The sequence below is a fragment of the Neoarius graeffei genome, chromosome 8, assembly GCF_027579695.1.
Source record: "Neoarius graeffei isolate fNeoGra1 chromosome 8, fNeoGra1.pri, whole genome shotgun sequence".
Lineage (NCBI taxonomy): Eukaryota > Metazoa > Chordata > Actinopteri > Siluriformes > Ariidae > Neoarius > Neoarius graeffei.
This window is the reverse complement of record NC_083576.1, coordinates 13,402,568-13,417,260: the sequence shown is the minus strand read 5'-3', so window position 1 is coordinate 13,417,260 and position 14,693 is coordinate 13,402,568. Positions and strand designations below refer to the sequence as shown.

At 39.6% G+C, this 14,693-nt stretch overlaps 2 protein-coding genes across 3 annotated transcripts; both read right to left on the bottom strand.

The window, feature by feature from the left end:
* Nucleotides 1-4,078: 4,078 nt before the first annotated feature.
* Nucleotides 4,079-9,250, bottom strand: fgfbp1a (fibroblast growth factor binding protein 1a). Of its 2 annotated transcripts, none has more exons than XM_060926845.1 (2): nucleotides 9,211-9,250; nucleotides 4,079-5,999 (listed from the first exon to the last, which is right to left on the bottom strand). In XM_060926845.1, exon 2 carries the CDS (start codon nucleotides 5,994-5,996, stop codon nucleotides 5,358-5,360), a length of 639 nt encoding a protein of 212 aa, XP_060782828.1. In that variant the 5' UTR covers nucleotides 5,997-5,999; nucleotides 9,211-9,250; the 3' UTR covers nucleotides 4,079-5,357. The 2 variants fall into 2 exon arrangements, with proteins under 2 accessions (XP_060782828.1, XP_060782829.1); XM_060926846.1 differs by having other exon boundaries at nucleotides 9,207-9,239.
* Nucleotides 9,251-12,442: 3,192 nt separating this feature from the next.
* On the bottom strand, nucleotides 12,443-13,297 carry fgfbp2a (fibroblast growth factor binding protein 2a). The gene is made up of 3 exons (XM_060926686.1): nucleotides 12,892-13,297; nucleotides 12,653-12,756; nucleotides 12,443-12,616 (listed from the first exon to the last, which is right to left on the bottom strand). Exons 1-3 carry the CDS (start codon nucleotides 13,295-13,297, stop codon nucleotides 12,443-12,445), a joined length of 684 nt encoding a protein of 227 aa, XP_060782669.1.
* Between the last annotated feature and the right edge of the window lie 1,396 nt (nucleotides 13,298-14,693).

Genomic DNA, 14,693 nt, shown 5'->3' with positions numbered 1-14,693 from the left:
GCAGCACATGATTTTCTACTATCTAGAGCGCTGACTATATCATTTAATACTTTCATGGTAGCAGTAACAGTACTATGATTTTTACGAAAACCAGACTGAATGACAGACAAAATATTGTTATTAACTAAAAACTCTTTTAACTGTTCACTCACAATAGTTTCCAGAATCTTAGCTATCACAGATAATAATTATTAATATATAAATTAAATGTTAAGCATGAGTCAATGACTTGACCTTATTATGCACTTGGAGCAAGATATACTAAGTATTAGTACTTTGTGGCAAAAAAACGTAAAAAGTATACTTAAGTATAAGTTTTAGTATTAAAGTATAAGTCTTAGTATTAATGTAGTTAGTCTTAGACTTTTGTTTATACTTTTCAGTACAAGCCAAGCATACTTCACTATACTATTCTTAAGTATATAAAATATAGTTTATAAAAAGTCAACTTCAAGTATACGTCCTCAGTTTTAGTAAAAAATAAGTATACTCATAGTACACTTGAATAAGCTTCTTTTTGCTAAGGGTCTGCAATGATTTCAGCTGCATCAAAAATATGGGCTCAATTTCATCCGGCCCAGCGGACTTCTTTGTATCAAGCTTTTTTAAAGCCACCAAAACATCATTGTCCCTTTAGGGGTACAATGGCTTGTCGCTGGGGCAGTACCCTCTAAGGTTCTTATTTGTACCCTTTATATACTGTTTGGGAATATATACTGTATGATCATTAAAAGGTACACATACTTACCTTGAGGTCAAATAATGAACCCTAGTGGGTACATTAGTGTAGATTGTACCTTGGGGGACAGAAATGGACTCCTATTGTACCCCTGTTTCTGACAGTCTTTGAATGAGAACGAGTTTCCATAAAACTGGATTTTGGACACATTCTTTATTTAACATTATACAAGAGTTAGTCCTGGTCCTCTAATTTGATTGATTGAGTAGCGTTCCAAGAGTGTTTATACTTAGTATAACCAACTGGGAAGTTTCATCCCAAACAGTTCCACCTCCTAATTTGAAACCTGACTACAGTAGAGTTATCTGATTGGCATCATGAGCAGACATGGAAAACGATACAATTTTTCCATGAATATAAGTTTCGACTGAAAATATGAAAACGCATCAGATGAGGATGAATTGGAAATGAAGAAGCGAAGCCAATTTCACCAGAAACACCTTTAACAGGAATGTACAAATCAATGTGAGCTAGCGAGAGAGCTATCAAGTAAGTGTGGCTTCTTTGGGATCTATTTCCATGGGCTGAGCAAAAATAACCAAACTAGTTATTTATCCATATTGTCACTCACTCACTATCTGTTTTGAGTCAGTTGACACGTCAGATGTGTGTATGACTAGCAGTCTTCAGCAGAGCTCTCCATTCAGCACGGTCTTAAGTTGCCTCCTCTGCGATATTCCATAGCTTCAAATCAGCACGGACAGATTCTTTCCAGCTTTTTCGAGGTCGGCCATGGTTGTTCGCTCCTTCAACTTCCAAGGTAGTACATCTGTTGATCCAAGAATTACTGCATTGGACGTGTCCAAACCAACAGAGACGACTGCATCTGAGGACAGTGTCAAGGCGACATAGGTTCAGCATCCGCAGAAGAGAAGACGAGCTAATTTGTGTTCCTCTTTTGACATTGCACATACATAAAAGCATGGCTCTTTCATTACGCTCAAGCCATTTTTGGTCATCTCTTCGGAGTGCCCAACATTCAGAAACGTGTAACATGGTGCTACGCACACAACTGCTGTATAGTTGACTACGGGTATGAAGTGAGACAGCTTTGCAGGTTAACAATAGCAGCAGCTCTCTAAACTTTCCCCAAGCAGAACGAATTCTGATAATTGTTGCCAGTTCACAACCACCTCCTGGGCAGATACCATCACCAAAGTATATGAAGCTATCGGCGACGTCTAGTTTGCTACCTGCCAACATTACCTCACTGCATGGTCTTGCATCAATCGGCCGAGCTCCTCCGAGACAACGCCAACACTTGTAATTTGGGTTTTCAACTAACCTCCCCTGCCTACCAGAACATCTTTTGTGTACCCACATTTTGCAACCACTACAGAAAATTGAATTCTGGCCAACCCCTTTTCTGCACACACCACAAGGGTATTTTCCAGAGATTCTCAGTGTGTTTAGGTCATTACCAGAGATCATAACCTAAACAGATTGTGTCTGAAATAGTATTTACGCTATATTAATTTCTAGTTTATAGAACTGTTGTATAAAAACAATCTTGCAACTGCAATTGTGTGGTTATCTTGAATATTGGCATGGCGTTACACCTACGGCCGAATCCCAGCCGTGCCAGTTTGTAATATAATCACACTTTTGTGAGTGCAATATTGCTTAAATAACCAAAAATGACTCCCAAGGCACTATGCGTCGTCCACACACTGCTATCAGATTTTCTTTCTCCATTGTAGTCCACATGCCTTACTGCTTTTATCAAACAGGGAGTGTCTGAAGGTTTCAGTGACCTATAAATCATAACAAAGCCGATTTAAAGAGGAAGTGGTTGAATCGTGATGGTTGAATCAGCTTTGTGATATTTTATAGTTTACTACTCTGATGCCTCTGGAACTGTGTGTGTGGTTCATGAATGAATGAATGAATGGACTCAATCAAACCTTACACGCATAGTACACACGGCTGATTAAAGCAATGCAGCTAAATTTAAGTGAATTTAAAGACATTCGATTTTATACCACAAAGGAATTAATGACGTGAACCAACCAATCACGTTCCTCTCACTCGTTGAAGGTATCTCAATTCAAAACACACGCCGGTGCTAAACGTAGCAATGTGTGTATTTGACAGAGGTGGACAAAGTACCCAACTTCATTACTTAAGTCAAACTACAGATCCCACTGGTCAAATGTGACTCCAATACAAGTGAAAGTTATCCAGTCAAATTTTATCTTAAGTTAAAGTACTGAAGTACTTGCTTTTAAAAATAAGTATTAAAAGTACATTTTCTGTCAGTGCATTGTTGTATTATTGCTGCAATACAATACTGAATGCCTCTGAAGCAACCGACTGGCTTTACAAAATGAACGCATGCTGTGCCATCATGGTGGTTTAACGTTAAGCTAGCTAGTCAGTGAAGCTCCACCTGACATGCTAGCAAACTCTTTTCAAACTCAAAATCATATTGGGGAGCTAACGCTATTAGAAAAGAAAGATTTCTACATTGTTTATTTGGCAAGATTATGCTAAAACATATTTCTGAAAGGACTTCAGATAAGTTAACGTTATTCATGTTAGCGTAACTCCATTTTTACATGCTAACTAACAGTGTCCAAGTTAACTAGCTATGTGTTAACGTTAGCCGTGGATAAAGCGATGGCAACTTGGTGGGCAAATCCATAGAAAGTCATTTGACTAACCAGACTGCATAGCTATTGTAACGTTATCGCTAGCTCTAAAAGCACAGACAACTTCACTGCAAGCTTTCTCTTGGAATAAAACGTTTATATCCCTCAATATGCTTCAGCAGGTTGGACGGCGAGTTTTTGTAGGCTGTGATGTGGTTTGTTTTAGGCAAACAAACCAAACATTTAAAACGAAACAAATCTTTAATCCTTTCAGAAAACTGAAACATGGGTTCTAGGTAAAGCCATGAGTGTGTGTGCATTCTCCAGAAGAACCGCCTCCTTCCATTCTGCCATCAACTGATCGTGTTCAAATAACACTGCTGAGAAATCACCGAACTTGATTTTATACAGTCTATGGACGTGACGTGACCCTATTGATTACTGATTGGCTGTCTCAGTGTCACCTGCGAAAAAACCGATCACGTTTTAGAAAAGAAAAGAAAAAACATCCACTTTCAAAGCTGCTTCATAGTAACGAGGGCCTTGATAGACATGTAGTGGAGTGAAAAGTACGATATTTGTCTTTCAAATGTAGTGAAGTCATAAGTTCCCAGAAAAAAAAAAATACTCAAGTAAAGTACAGATACTCAAAAAGTGTACTTAAGTACAGTACTGAAGTAAATGTACTTCGTCACTGTCCACGTCTGGTATTTGAAAAGGAAGAAAAAAATTCAATGGTACTTAATAATTGAAAGATCTGGGTTTTTTTTTTTAATCCATATCAAAATTATTGCAATATCAAAATGACAATATTTGCTTGATCAGGGTTAAACGGTTAAGTAGGGAGAATACATTTCAGCTTTATGTCTACTCTTAACACACTGAGTCAAACACACAGTTAATAGTTAAGCACCTGAAGGGGGACACACTTTTCCCTATGAGTTACACTCCAAAATTAAGTCTGTATAGTTGAGTCATGATATAACAAAGCTAGGGCTATTTAGCCCTTGACGTTTTACTCTCCACTTTTTTTTTCAGATTATCAACTAACGTTAAAATATTTGCTGTCTAACTATCTTCACAGGTTCATTATTTTATAAACTTCAGATAAATACAGAGTCTAATTTGGCTTCTTTGGAACTAGCTAGCTAGCATGCTTTAAAAAAAGATAACTAGCCTGTCTAATTATACTAAAAATAATAATAATACATGACCCAAATGGTTAATTTTTTTTCCCTATGTCCAAAATCAGACCAAGTTGATTATACCTTACCCTACCTTTGGGAAGTCACACGTGTTAGCATGCTTGAAAGCAAGTCTTTACACAACAATATGCACCGTCAATCCAAAAATTCTTAATGCCCTGCATGGTTTAGAGAGTAGGTTGTGTTTGCAGAAACATGAAATGAAATTGATTGATTTATATAGTTTATAATATTTCCTTTGTACCATGAATTACATCACAAATTCATTATGTATTAGCGTGCTTCATACATTATATAGCCGAAAGTTTGAGGACACCTGATCAGTCATATTTATATACACTGGTTGAACATCCCATTCATGATTTAGTCTGTCTTTTACTGTTATAATAACCTCTAATGACCGGGGAAGGATCCTGCATTGTCCATTCAGCCAGAAGAGCGTTAGTGAGGTCAGGTGAGGCGGCCTGGGGTGCAGTCAGTGAGGTGCAGTCGAAGGCCAACCTTGGCAAACCGTATTTTCATGGATCTTGCTTTGTGCATGGGAGCACTGTCATGCTGGAACAGGTTTGAGCCTCTTAGTTTCAGTGAAGGGAAATTATAATACAACAGTGTACGAAGACATTCTATACAATTTTGTGCTTCCAAATTCGTGGCAATATTTAACCACATATAAGTACGCTCGGGTGTCCACATACTTTTGGCCATATAGTGAAAAGGGTTTTGGACACAGTGACAATCTCATTTAAACAACATCGAAGTTCTGGTTTGATATCAACCACATATTGTTTACAGATAAATGTAGCATTTTAGCTGTGCCTCATTTCAGCAATCCTCAGTCTCAACCATAGCGAAAAAGAAGGTACAGACTGAAGACCAGGAGCTGCTGCAATACTCCTCAGCCAATTTTTGTCTATTCGTCAGGTTTGGGCATGGCTTGCTCTTCCTCGTTGGTGTCGGACGGACCTTTGGCATGGTTTTGAGAGCAAAGTGTGCATCCCTAGGTGCTTTTCTGCACATTCTGGCCTTGAGCAGAGCTTTGGAGTCACGGCATAACTTCTTCTGCTTCTTGAGCGAGCGGCCGATCTGCTTCCAGAATGCATCAACATTGGATGTGTACTCAGGACACAACCTGGGATTAGCGGTGTACTCGCAGTGGAGACTCTTTTCAGTGCCCTTTTTGCAGGTGACACTCAAGACAAATGCACCATCAGCTTCAATCTTGCTTTCTGCGGCTGCCCACGTGCACTGCGTCCCGTCTTTATTCGTAATCCGGCCTTTGAATAACGTGCCTTCGTCATTTGGGTCTTTCGAGCCACTCTTCTTATGATTACGAGGAGGTATTGTTGGCTTATGCTGCTTTTGCCTTCCTCTTCCTTTCTTCGCCTGAACATTAGCCTGCAGGAAGTGTTGCATAATGCAGATAGAGAGCAGAATCAGGGTGATGCCTTTTAGGTGTACCATAATCTAGGAAAAGGTGAAAAGAAAGCACAGGTGATTAGCCACTCATCAGGTCAGGTGGAGAAAACCAGTGACTTTAAAGCGAGACGGCCTTTCAATTTCATAAAATCGGTGAAATTTAGTTCCCTCTGAAATTTGGTCGTTGTGATCTATGTTTATTTCTATAATATCTCACAAAATATCAGGCCGTTCTGTGGCTGGGAAGTTATTTAATTTGAGCGGATTCTCGAGCAAATAATGTGCATGAAATTGCTCGTTTCGCGCAGCCAAGCAGACAGAGGAAGTGTGTGTGTGTGTGTGTGTGTGCGCATGCGCAGGTTTACCTTTGACCGTGCATTGACAGTTACATCATTCTGTCGCTAAACGAACAGCTGATCACACTGAGGTGCTCGCTGACTGCCGCTATTTATTAGTTTGGTCCTGCATTTCCTTTCCTTCATATACTGTATAACATAACATCTTTTCTTCTTGCTTTCTTTCCGTTACTGTAGTCAGTCTTTCACGTTTCATTCACACTCTCACGTCCTCCATTTTTCTCTCCTGTTTCAAATTTGTATCCCACAATGCCTTACGCAAATGGGGAAAGCCCACCACGTGATGCATGACGTAGTATCTTGAATTGGGTCATGGTGAAGCAGGAAAAAATAGTGGAGAATTTAGGGCCACATTTTAATTGTTCTATTTAAAAAAAAAAAAAAACCTAATAAAATTGGAAGTCTATGATTCGAATTCAAGGGGCGGCACGGTGGTATAGTGGTTAGCGCTGTCGCCTCACAGCAAGAAGGTCCGGGTTCGAGCCCCGTGGCCGGCGAGGGCCTTTCTGTGTGGAGTTTGCATGTTCTCCCCGTGTCCGCGTGGGTTTCCTCCGGGTGCTCCGGTTTCCCCCACAGTCCAAAGACATGCAGGTTAGGTTAACTGGTGACTCTAAATTGACCGTAGGTGTGAATGTGAGTGTGAATGGTTGTCTGTGTCTATGTGTCAGCCCTGTGATGACCTGGCGACTTGTCCAGGGTGTACCCCGCCTTTCGCCCGTAGTCAGCTGGGATAGGCTCCAGCTTGCCTGCGACCCTGTAAGAAGGATAAAGCGGCTAGAGATAATGAGATGAGATGATTCGAATTCAGTAGCTTTCATTCCACTAAACAAAAATAATTGGGTGTCGGGGAAAATTCTTTTATGACCTCATCTCATCTCATCTCATCTCATCGTCTCTAGCCGCTTTATCCTGTTCTACAGGGTCGCAGGCAAGCTGGAGCCTATCCCAGCTGACTACAGGCGAAAGGCGGGGTACACCCTGGACAAGTCGGATGGATGGATGGATGTTCATATCATATAAAAAACATTACACGGTGGTGCGAAGATATGAAGTTCATCATCTCACATTGAAAAATATTTTTACTCATTCACTTTGCTCACTCGTGAAATATACGTTCCCCTCTCGAAGATTAACTTAATCTCTTTGACCGTGTAAACAACAGGCAAAAACATCTTCCATTGCTCTTCAAAAGGAGATGGGACATTATGCTGATTGAATTTGTCTGAATTTAAATAAAAGAAATTGTAAATGATAGGGAATCTAATTAAAATTACATCTCGTCTGTAGAGAAATAATCACTCAACTATGTAAAACTCTGATTTAAGCCATACACAAATCCCAAATTCACATCTCTCTCCGACAGAGGAGAAAAATAAACTTCTGTAGCTAGATTACACACAGCATGCTAGCATATTTAAAAAATAAATAAATAAAAAAGTGGGAAAACGGTGAAATACATTTTCTGTTAGAAATTTCTTTTCAGGTTTGACGAAGGTTTTTAAACTGCTTTCTTTTCACATACAGGCTGCTTTACGAATGTACACTTTCAGCGGTTATCTGCTGCGAGAAAACTGTTAGCGTTACCGTTCCTCAAAATGCTAAGTAGCTAAACAGAGGCAGGTTTAAACTCTTCAGATTGGAGGCAGTTACACACAGAGAGACAATATTTCTTCAAGTATAAATGATTCAAAAACATTTTCAGATTACTTCATTGTTTGGATCGCAAATGATTTGATTAGGTATTTGTAAAAAAAAAAAAAAAAAAGTGTGATTAAAATGCAAAAAAAAAAACCCAAAACTGTCTGATTAGCATTTCTTGTGAGTACACTGCAAAAAGTAAAAATCTTAGGAAGTTTATTTGTCTATTTTCAAGTCAAAACATCTCGCCACCCTTATTATAAGACATAATTGCCCAACAAGCAAAACCTCATTTCGCTAGAAAGGCTAGTTTTTAGACAGTCCATCTTGAAAATCTTGTATAGACAAAATGTCTTGAAAAAGTCTTATTTGGAGCACCTTTGAAAATAAAACAAGTTTTTTTTTTAAACAAGTAAGTACATTTTGGACATTTGTCAAATGCGGTTCATCTTGTTTCAAGAAAAAAACAAAGTATGCTTGTTTTGGGAATAAATGAACTTTACTGAAATCTTTGAATCTTTCATTACAATTCATACATTTCAATAGTCAGTGCCCCCAAAATGCACTGTTGCTTTGGCGTTGTGTAAGCACTGCAAGTCAAAATGCGTAGACTTTATTATTATTATTATTTTTTTGGTGCCTGAGGTCCTGGGGAAGTGGAATCTTAAGAGATGTTTTAATGTTTGAATGTTGAAATGGGAAAAAAAAACAACTTGTTGCAATGCTACACGTGTCGTCAACTTGATTCAAGATAGTCTCTGGTCTCATATCTAGAGTATTTTACTAATTACAGGTCACAAAAGGAGAATCTTTTAAGCTAGCAATGCTTAGTTGTAGAATTTAACAATCCTAATATTAGTATATTTATCTTAAATTCAGTTTTTACTGCTAAGACTTTGTCATGAATTTAAGTGAAATACCCTTAAAATGAAATAAATAAAAATGACTTGAATGGCTAAATGTAAGAAGTACGATCTTGTTATAAGAACTATTTTGATTATTTTGAGTTAATCAGATCTCGCATAATAAGTTCCCCAATCTTATTTTGGAATTATTTCATCTAAAAACAGGTTAGATTTTTCATCTTATTTTAAGAAATCTTACCAAGTCAAATTTGACTAGTTCCATTGGCAGATTTTTTTCACCTGATTCAAGCAAATATGCTTTGTTTTAATCTTTTATTTCTTATTTTTGAAAGGCCATTTTTTGCAGTGTAAATGTGGGCCCATGTTAATCTGAGAGTATTAGTGAATAATGTTACCTACTGTGTCTTGTGCGTGCAGCTGGAGTTCAGTGTCTTAACACCTGAACTCCTGGGAAGCACTTTTTATAGCACACACACGCGCACACACACACACACACGGATAATCTTTTACAGGAATGTTAATTTCATAGCAAAGGACATGATTTGGCTTGTCCTGAATAATACAAAGTCACACCTGCTCATAACCAGGTGTCTTTCCTAAGGAGCCGTGTTACAGTTTGTAACCTTCACAAAGAATAAATCTTGGATTTTTCAGAGGACGAAGTGAAAAAAATAAAACCCAAAAGCTTTGGCGGAGGTATTTAAACTGAGCTGTGAGGAAAAATGGCACTAAATGCAAGTTTTCACATGCAGTATTATAATAATCTTGGTAGAAAAAGGTATAACATCATTTTTTAAAATGAAATTTTATAAAATTTGGTGGCACAAAGCATCTCCAATTGAAATTCAACAAATTTTCAAAAACACTACAGTAGATCTGGGGGAAAAGCTATTATTTTAACCAGTGAGCCCATAATATAGTGGATGGGTTTGATTGTTGCTTTGCGTATTTTAAATTCAGATTGTAATGTCATACAATTTCTCATTCCATAGTATTCACCTCTCTTTACAGGCATTTAGCAGACACTTTTATCCAGAGTGACGTACAACACACCCAGAGCAGCCTTTGTCCCAGTCGCTCTCTAGCGTGGAAGTTTTACATCTCCGAAGTCTTGACAACCATGCAATATCAAAAACCATATTCAATGCTCATTCCCTATTGGGTAGAGTGACGTAATACACATACAGTGGTGCTTGAAAGTTTGTGAACCCTTGAGAATTTTCTATATTTCTGCATAAATATGACCGAAAACATCATCAGATTTTCACACAAGTCCTAAAAGGAGATAAAGAGAACCCAGGTAAACAAATGAGACAAAAATATTATACTTGGTCATTTATTTATTGAGGAAAATGATCCAATATTACATATCTGTGAGTGGCAAAAGTATGTGAACCTCTAGGATTAGCAGTTAATTTAAAGGTGAAATTAGAGTCAGGTGTTCTCAATCAATGGGATGACAATCAGGTGTGAGTGGGCACCGTGTTTTATTTAAAGAACAGGGATCTATCAAAGTCTGATCTTCACAACACGTGTTTGTGGAAGTGTATCATGGCACGAACGAAGGAGATTTCTGAGGACCTCAGAAAAAGCGTTGTTGATGCTCATCAGGCTGGAAAAGGTTACAAAACCATCTTTAAAGAGTTTGGACTCCACCAATCCACAGTCAGACAGATTGTGTACAAATGGAAGAAATTCAAGACCATTGTTACCCTCCCCAGGAGTGGTCGACCAACAAAGATCACTCCAAGAGCAAGGCGTGTAATAGTCGGCGAGGTCACAAAGGACCCCAGGGTAACTTCTAAGCAACTGAAGGCCTCTCTCACATTGGCTAATGTTAATGTTCATGACTCCACCATCAGGAGAACACTGAACACAATGGTGTGCATGGCGGGGTTGCAAGGAGAAAGCCACTGCTCTCCAAAAAGAACATTGCTGCTCCTCTGCAGTTTGCTAAAGATCACGTGGACAAGCCAGAAGGCTATTGGAAAAATGTTTTGTGAATGGATGAGACCAAAATAGAACTTTTTGGTTTAAATGAGAAGCGTTATGTTTGGAGAAAGGAAAACACTGCATTCCAGCATAAGAACCTTATCCCATCTGTGAAACATGGTGGTGGTAGTATCATGGTTTGGGCCTATTTTGCTGCATCTGGGCCAGGACGGCTTGCCATCATTGATGGAACAATGAATTCTGAATTATACCAGTGAATTCTAAAGGAAAATGTCAGGACATCTGTCCATGAACTGAATCTCAAGAGAAGGTGGGTCATGCAGCAAGACAATGACCCTAAGCACACAAGTCATTCTACCAAAGAATGGTTAAAGAAGAATAAAGTTAATGTTTTGGAATGGCCAAGTCAAAGTCCTGACCTTAATCCAATCGAAATGTTGCAGAAGGGCCTGAAGTGAGCAGTTACAGTAATATGAGGAAACCCACCAACATCCCAGAGTTGAAGCTGTTCTGTACGGAGGAATGGGCTAAAATTCCTCCAAGCCGGTGTGCAGGACTGATCAACAGTTACCGCAAACGTTTAGTTGCAGTTATTGCTGCACAAGGGGGTCACACCAGATACTGAAAGCAAAGGTTCACATACTTTTGCCACTCACAGATATGTAATATTGGATCATTTTCCTCAATAAATAAATGGCCAAGTATAATATTTTTGTCTCATTTGTTTAACTGGGTTCTCTTTATCTCCTTTTAAGGACTTGTGTGAAAATCTGATGATGTTTTAGGTCATATTTATGCAGAAATATCGATAATTCTAAAGCGTTCACAAACTTTCAAGCACCACTGTAGGATAAGCGATACGCTAACAATATTGCATGCTATCGAACCAAATGAATGAAACCCGCTAGAAGGGAATAGAACACATGTTTTTATTCCATCGAAAAAAATGCCCTGAATGTATAATAATTTATTATACTGGGTTCATATTATAAAATATCAAAATGATGTTAAAGACCACAGTCCAAGGGCTTCCACTGAACTGAAATTTGCATGCTTTGATTTTCAAATCACCACTGCCCTCTGTTGTACGTTTCACCAACCACAGACAAAGATATTAAAAAAAGTCAACATTTATTCATCACACTTTCATTCACTATTTGATCATTCAGTGAAGCATACGTCTTCTACACTAGTTAGTAAAGTAATCTGGTTAATTTGTATAGTAAAACAAATCTAAGTGATGTGTCCCTGAATTTGTCTCCGCCTCTGAGGTGGTGTGTTGGTCTGAGAGATGCTGTCTGTGTGACACATGAGGTTCTGAGTATATCTAAGATCCTGTTTACGATAAACATCATTTGGTTGTTTTACACATGGTACAGTGGAATCACGGTCTATGGAACTGACATCTATATATGAATGACGATATGGGCATTTTTCACGACATGTCCATCCAAATCTCTTCCATTCTAATGATGTTCACGGCACACTCCGTCCTCTCCTTTCTACAGAACCACACCAGGCTACTGTGTGAGGATTTTCAAGTCTTTCCTCCAGCTGGATTTATCTAAGGAACAATGAGAAACAAGAAACTATTAGTCAGGGCATGAACATTGAGTACATTTAACTATAAATCATAATATCAAGCAATGATAATGCACGTCTTGCTCTTACTCGGACTCTATTTTGTGAACCAGCTGATGACTTCGGTGCAGAAGTCCTGCATGCTGTGCCAGCAGTACTGCTGTGCCAGGTTCTCAGCAGACCTCGCGGGTGAAGGAGTGGTTGTATTCAGTGGTTGTGTAGCTGCCTTTGGTGTCAAAACCTTCTTTATTGTTTTTGCTTTGGTCCCTGGCTTGGATGCCACAGATTTCGCCAGCTCTGCTTTGACTTGTTCTGTTTTGGCCTTTGCCGGTCTGGAAGGTGGAGGTCTTGTTGGTTGAGGTTTTGCAGGCTTTTGTTTAGTTGGCTTTTGCCTTTCATTGTTTAGTTTCTCTTCTGGCTTGGGTTGATGAGAACGTGGTGCACTCGTAGGTGGTTCAGATTTGGCTTGCTCACGTTTGGGTTGGTCCTGCTTGACAGCTGTGGTTTGTGGTTTTAATGGTCTCTGTCCTACAGTGTCCAAGGCACCAGTGGTGAAGACCATCTGGGATTCATCTGATGCTTTCTTGCACATGGTAGGCTTGAGGTTTCGTGAGCCCTGGCAAGCATTTTTCAACTTGCGCAGCTCCCACATGATCTGTGTGAAGAAGTGGCGAGGGTTGGTGTTATAGTTGCGGCAGATGTCCGGCTTGCCCTCATACTCGCACCAGTAAGACGCTTCCTGGCCCACGCAGGAGATACGCAACCTGGTCAGCTCCCCATGTCCAGTCACCCTCATGGAGCATCTGTCCTTGTTTTTTGTATTAAACTGGATGGGTTCTTCCCAGACGCTTTTACTCCTTCCTGCTTCAGCGGCGTCTTTTCTGTCCTGGTTGTGAGCAACAGCTGCCCAAACACAGCAGGACAAGATGAGTGCAAAGCTCAGGATCTGCATGCTGCAAGCTGGAAACGGAGCGTGACGCAGCAGCAGGCTGTGAACAGACTGAGCGGCCTTGCTCTAGTATTTATGGCCCCTGCTCACAAAGAAGGCTTTTAGGCTAGAAAAAAAACGTATGGAAACGGGTGAGTTCAACCCCCTCCCCCTGACACGTACAGTCGCCTGGGGCTTTCAGAGATCCTGGACATATATGAAACCAATTTAGAAGTAGCACGCAGGGATGCAAGGCAAAAAAATAGAGCAAACACACAAATATGGAACCTTGGTGGCATGTAACGTTAGGCACTTTGAATCGTCTTATAGGTCAAACATGGAAAGACTTCCAATAACTGCTGAAATCACAACATCCAATGACTAATTCAGTGTCTGAAGGTTCAAAACATGTGCAACCTACAATGCAGAACATTTATCACTGGTTTCATTGTGTAGGAAACTTACAAGATCATTAAAATTCAAGAACAAAATTAGCACTTCAGACATGATCTGAAAGCATGGGCACTGAGGGAGAGACCACTGAGTGAGTGAATAGGTTTATATGGTGTGTGTGTGTGTGTGTGAGTGTGAGGGGGACGCATTGATGGTCTTATTTTTGTGCATTCAATGCCTTTTTGAGAAAAAGGGGCCAAGATCTGGAATGTAAACACCATGGGGTCCCTTAACGCCTTCCTGCCTTTGGCGCCGAACCAAAATCAGGGGCCATGGATCTCAGGCTTTCTCCTGGTCCTTTTCTTCCTCTTAGAACTTTAATGCTTATGACTGAATAATAGATTAAGCAGATTAAAAAATAGAAGACGGTATAAACACTGATTTGTACCAGGTTTAGCTTTAAAGTGAGACGGCCTTACGATTTCATAAAATCGGTGAAATTTAGTTCCCTCTGAAATTTGGTCATTGTGATATATGCTTATTTCACAAAATATCAGGCCATTCTGTGGCTGGGAAGTTATTTAATTTGAGGAGATTCCCAAGCAAATAATGTGCATGTGTCAGAATTCAGGCACTTATGGATGTATGTGCAGAGGACAGCGGGGTGCAAACTGTAGACGAAGCCAAGACGAGAGACAGGAAGTGAAGTCAGGAAACTAGCGAGGGTCGGGTGATCGGTAAACAACGTAGTAGAGGCGAGACAAAGAGCGTAAATGAAATAGAGTAAGCAAAGGTCAGAAAATTGAGTGACAGACTGAAAGTACAAGGCTTGGTATGAACTGGATAAGGCAGAACAATACTTCGCATTGGAGTTGTGCGAGAGAGTGGCTTAAGTAGGGAGAGAGGTAATTAGGAAGATGAGTGGCAGCTGTAATCAATAGTCTGATGATAGAGGGCACTGTGGTTCTTGGGAAATGTAGTTCAGAGTGTCCATGTTTGTAGTTTGGATGTTCTCAACAAGTTTACT

Coding starts and splice junctions, on each gene's coding strand:
- fgfbp1a (XM_060926845.1), bottom strand. CDS start 5,996: ATGGTACACCTAAAAGGCATCACCCTGATTCTGCTCTCTATCTGCATT.
- fgfbp2a (XM_060926686.1), bottom strand. CDS start 13,297: ATGCAGATCCTGAGCTTTGCACTCATCTTGTCCTGCTGTGTTTGGGCA. Junction 12,757..12,891: donor CCAGATGGTCTTCACCACTG/GTGCCTTGGACA, acceptor CCAAGCCAGAAG/AGAAACTAAACAATGAAAGG. Junction 12,617..12,652: donor CAAAGGCCAAAACAGAACAA/GTCAAAGCAGAG, acceptor GTGGCATCCAAG/CCAGGGACCAAAGCAAAAAC.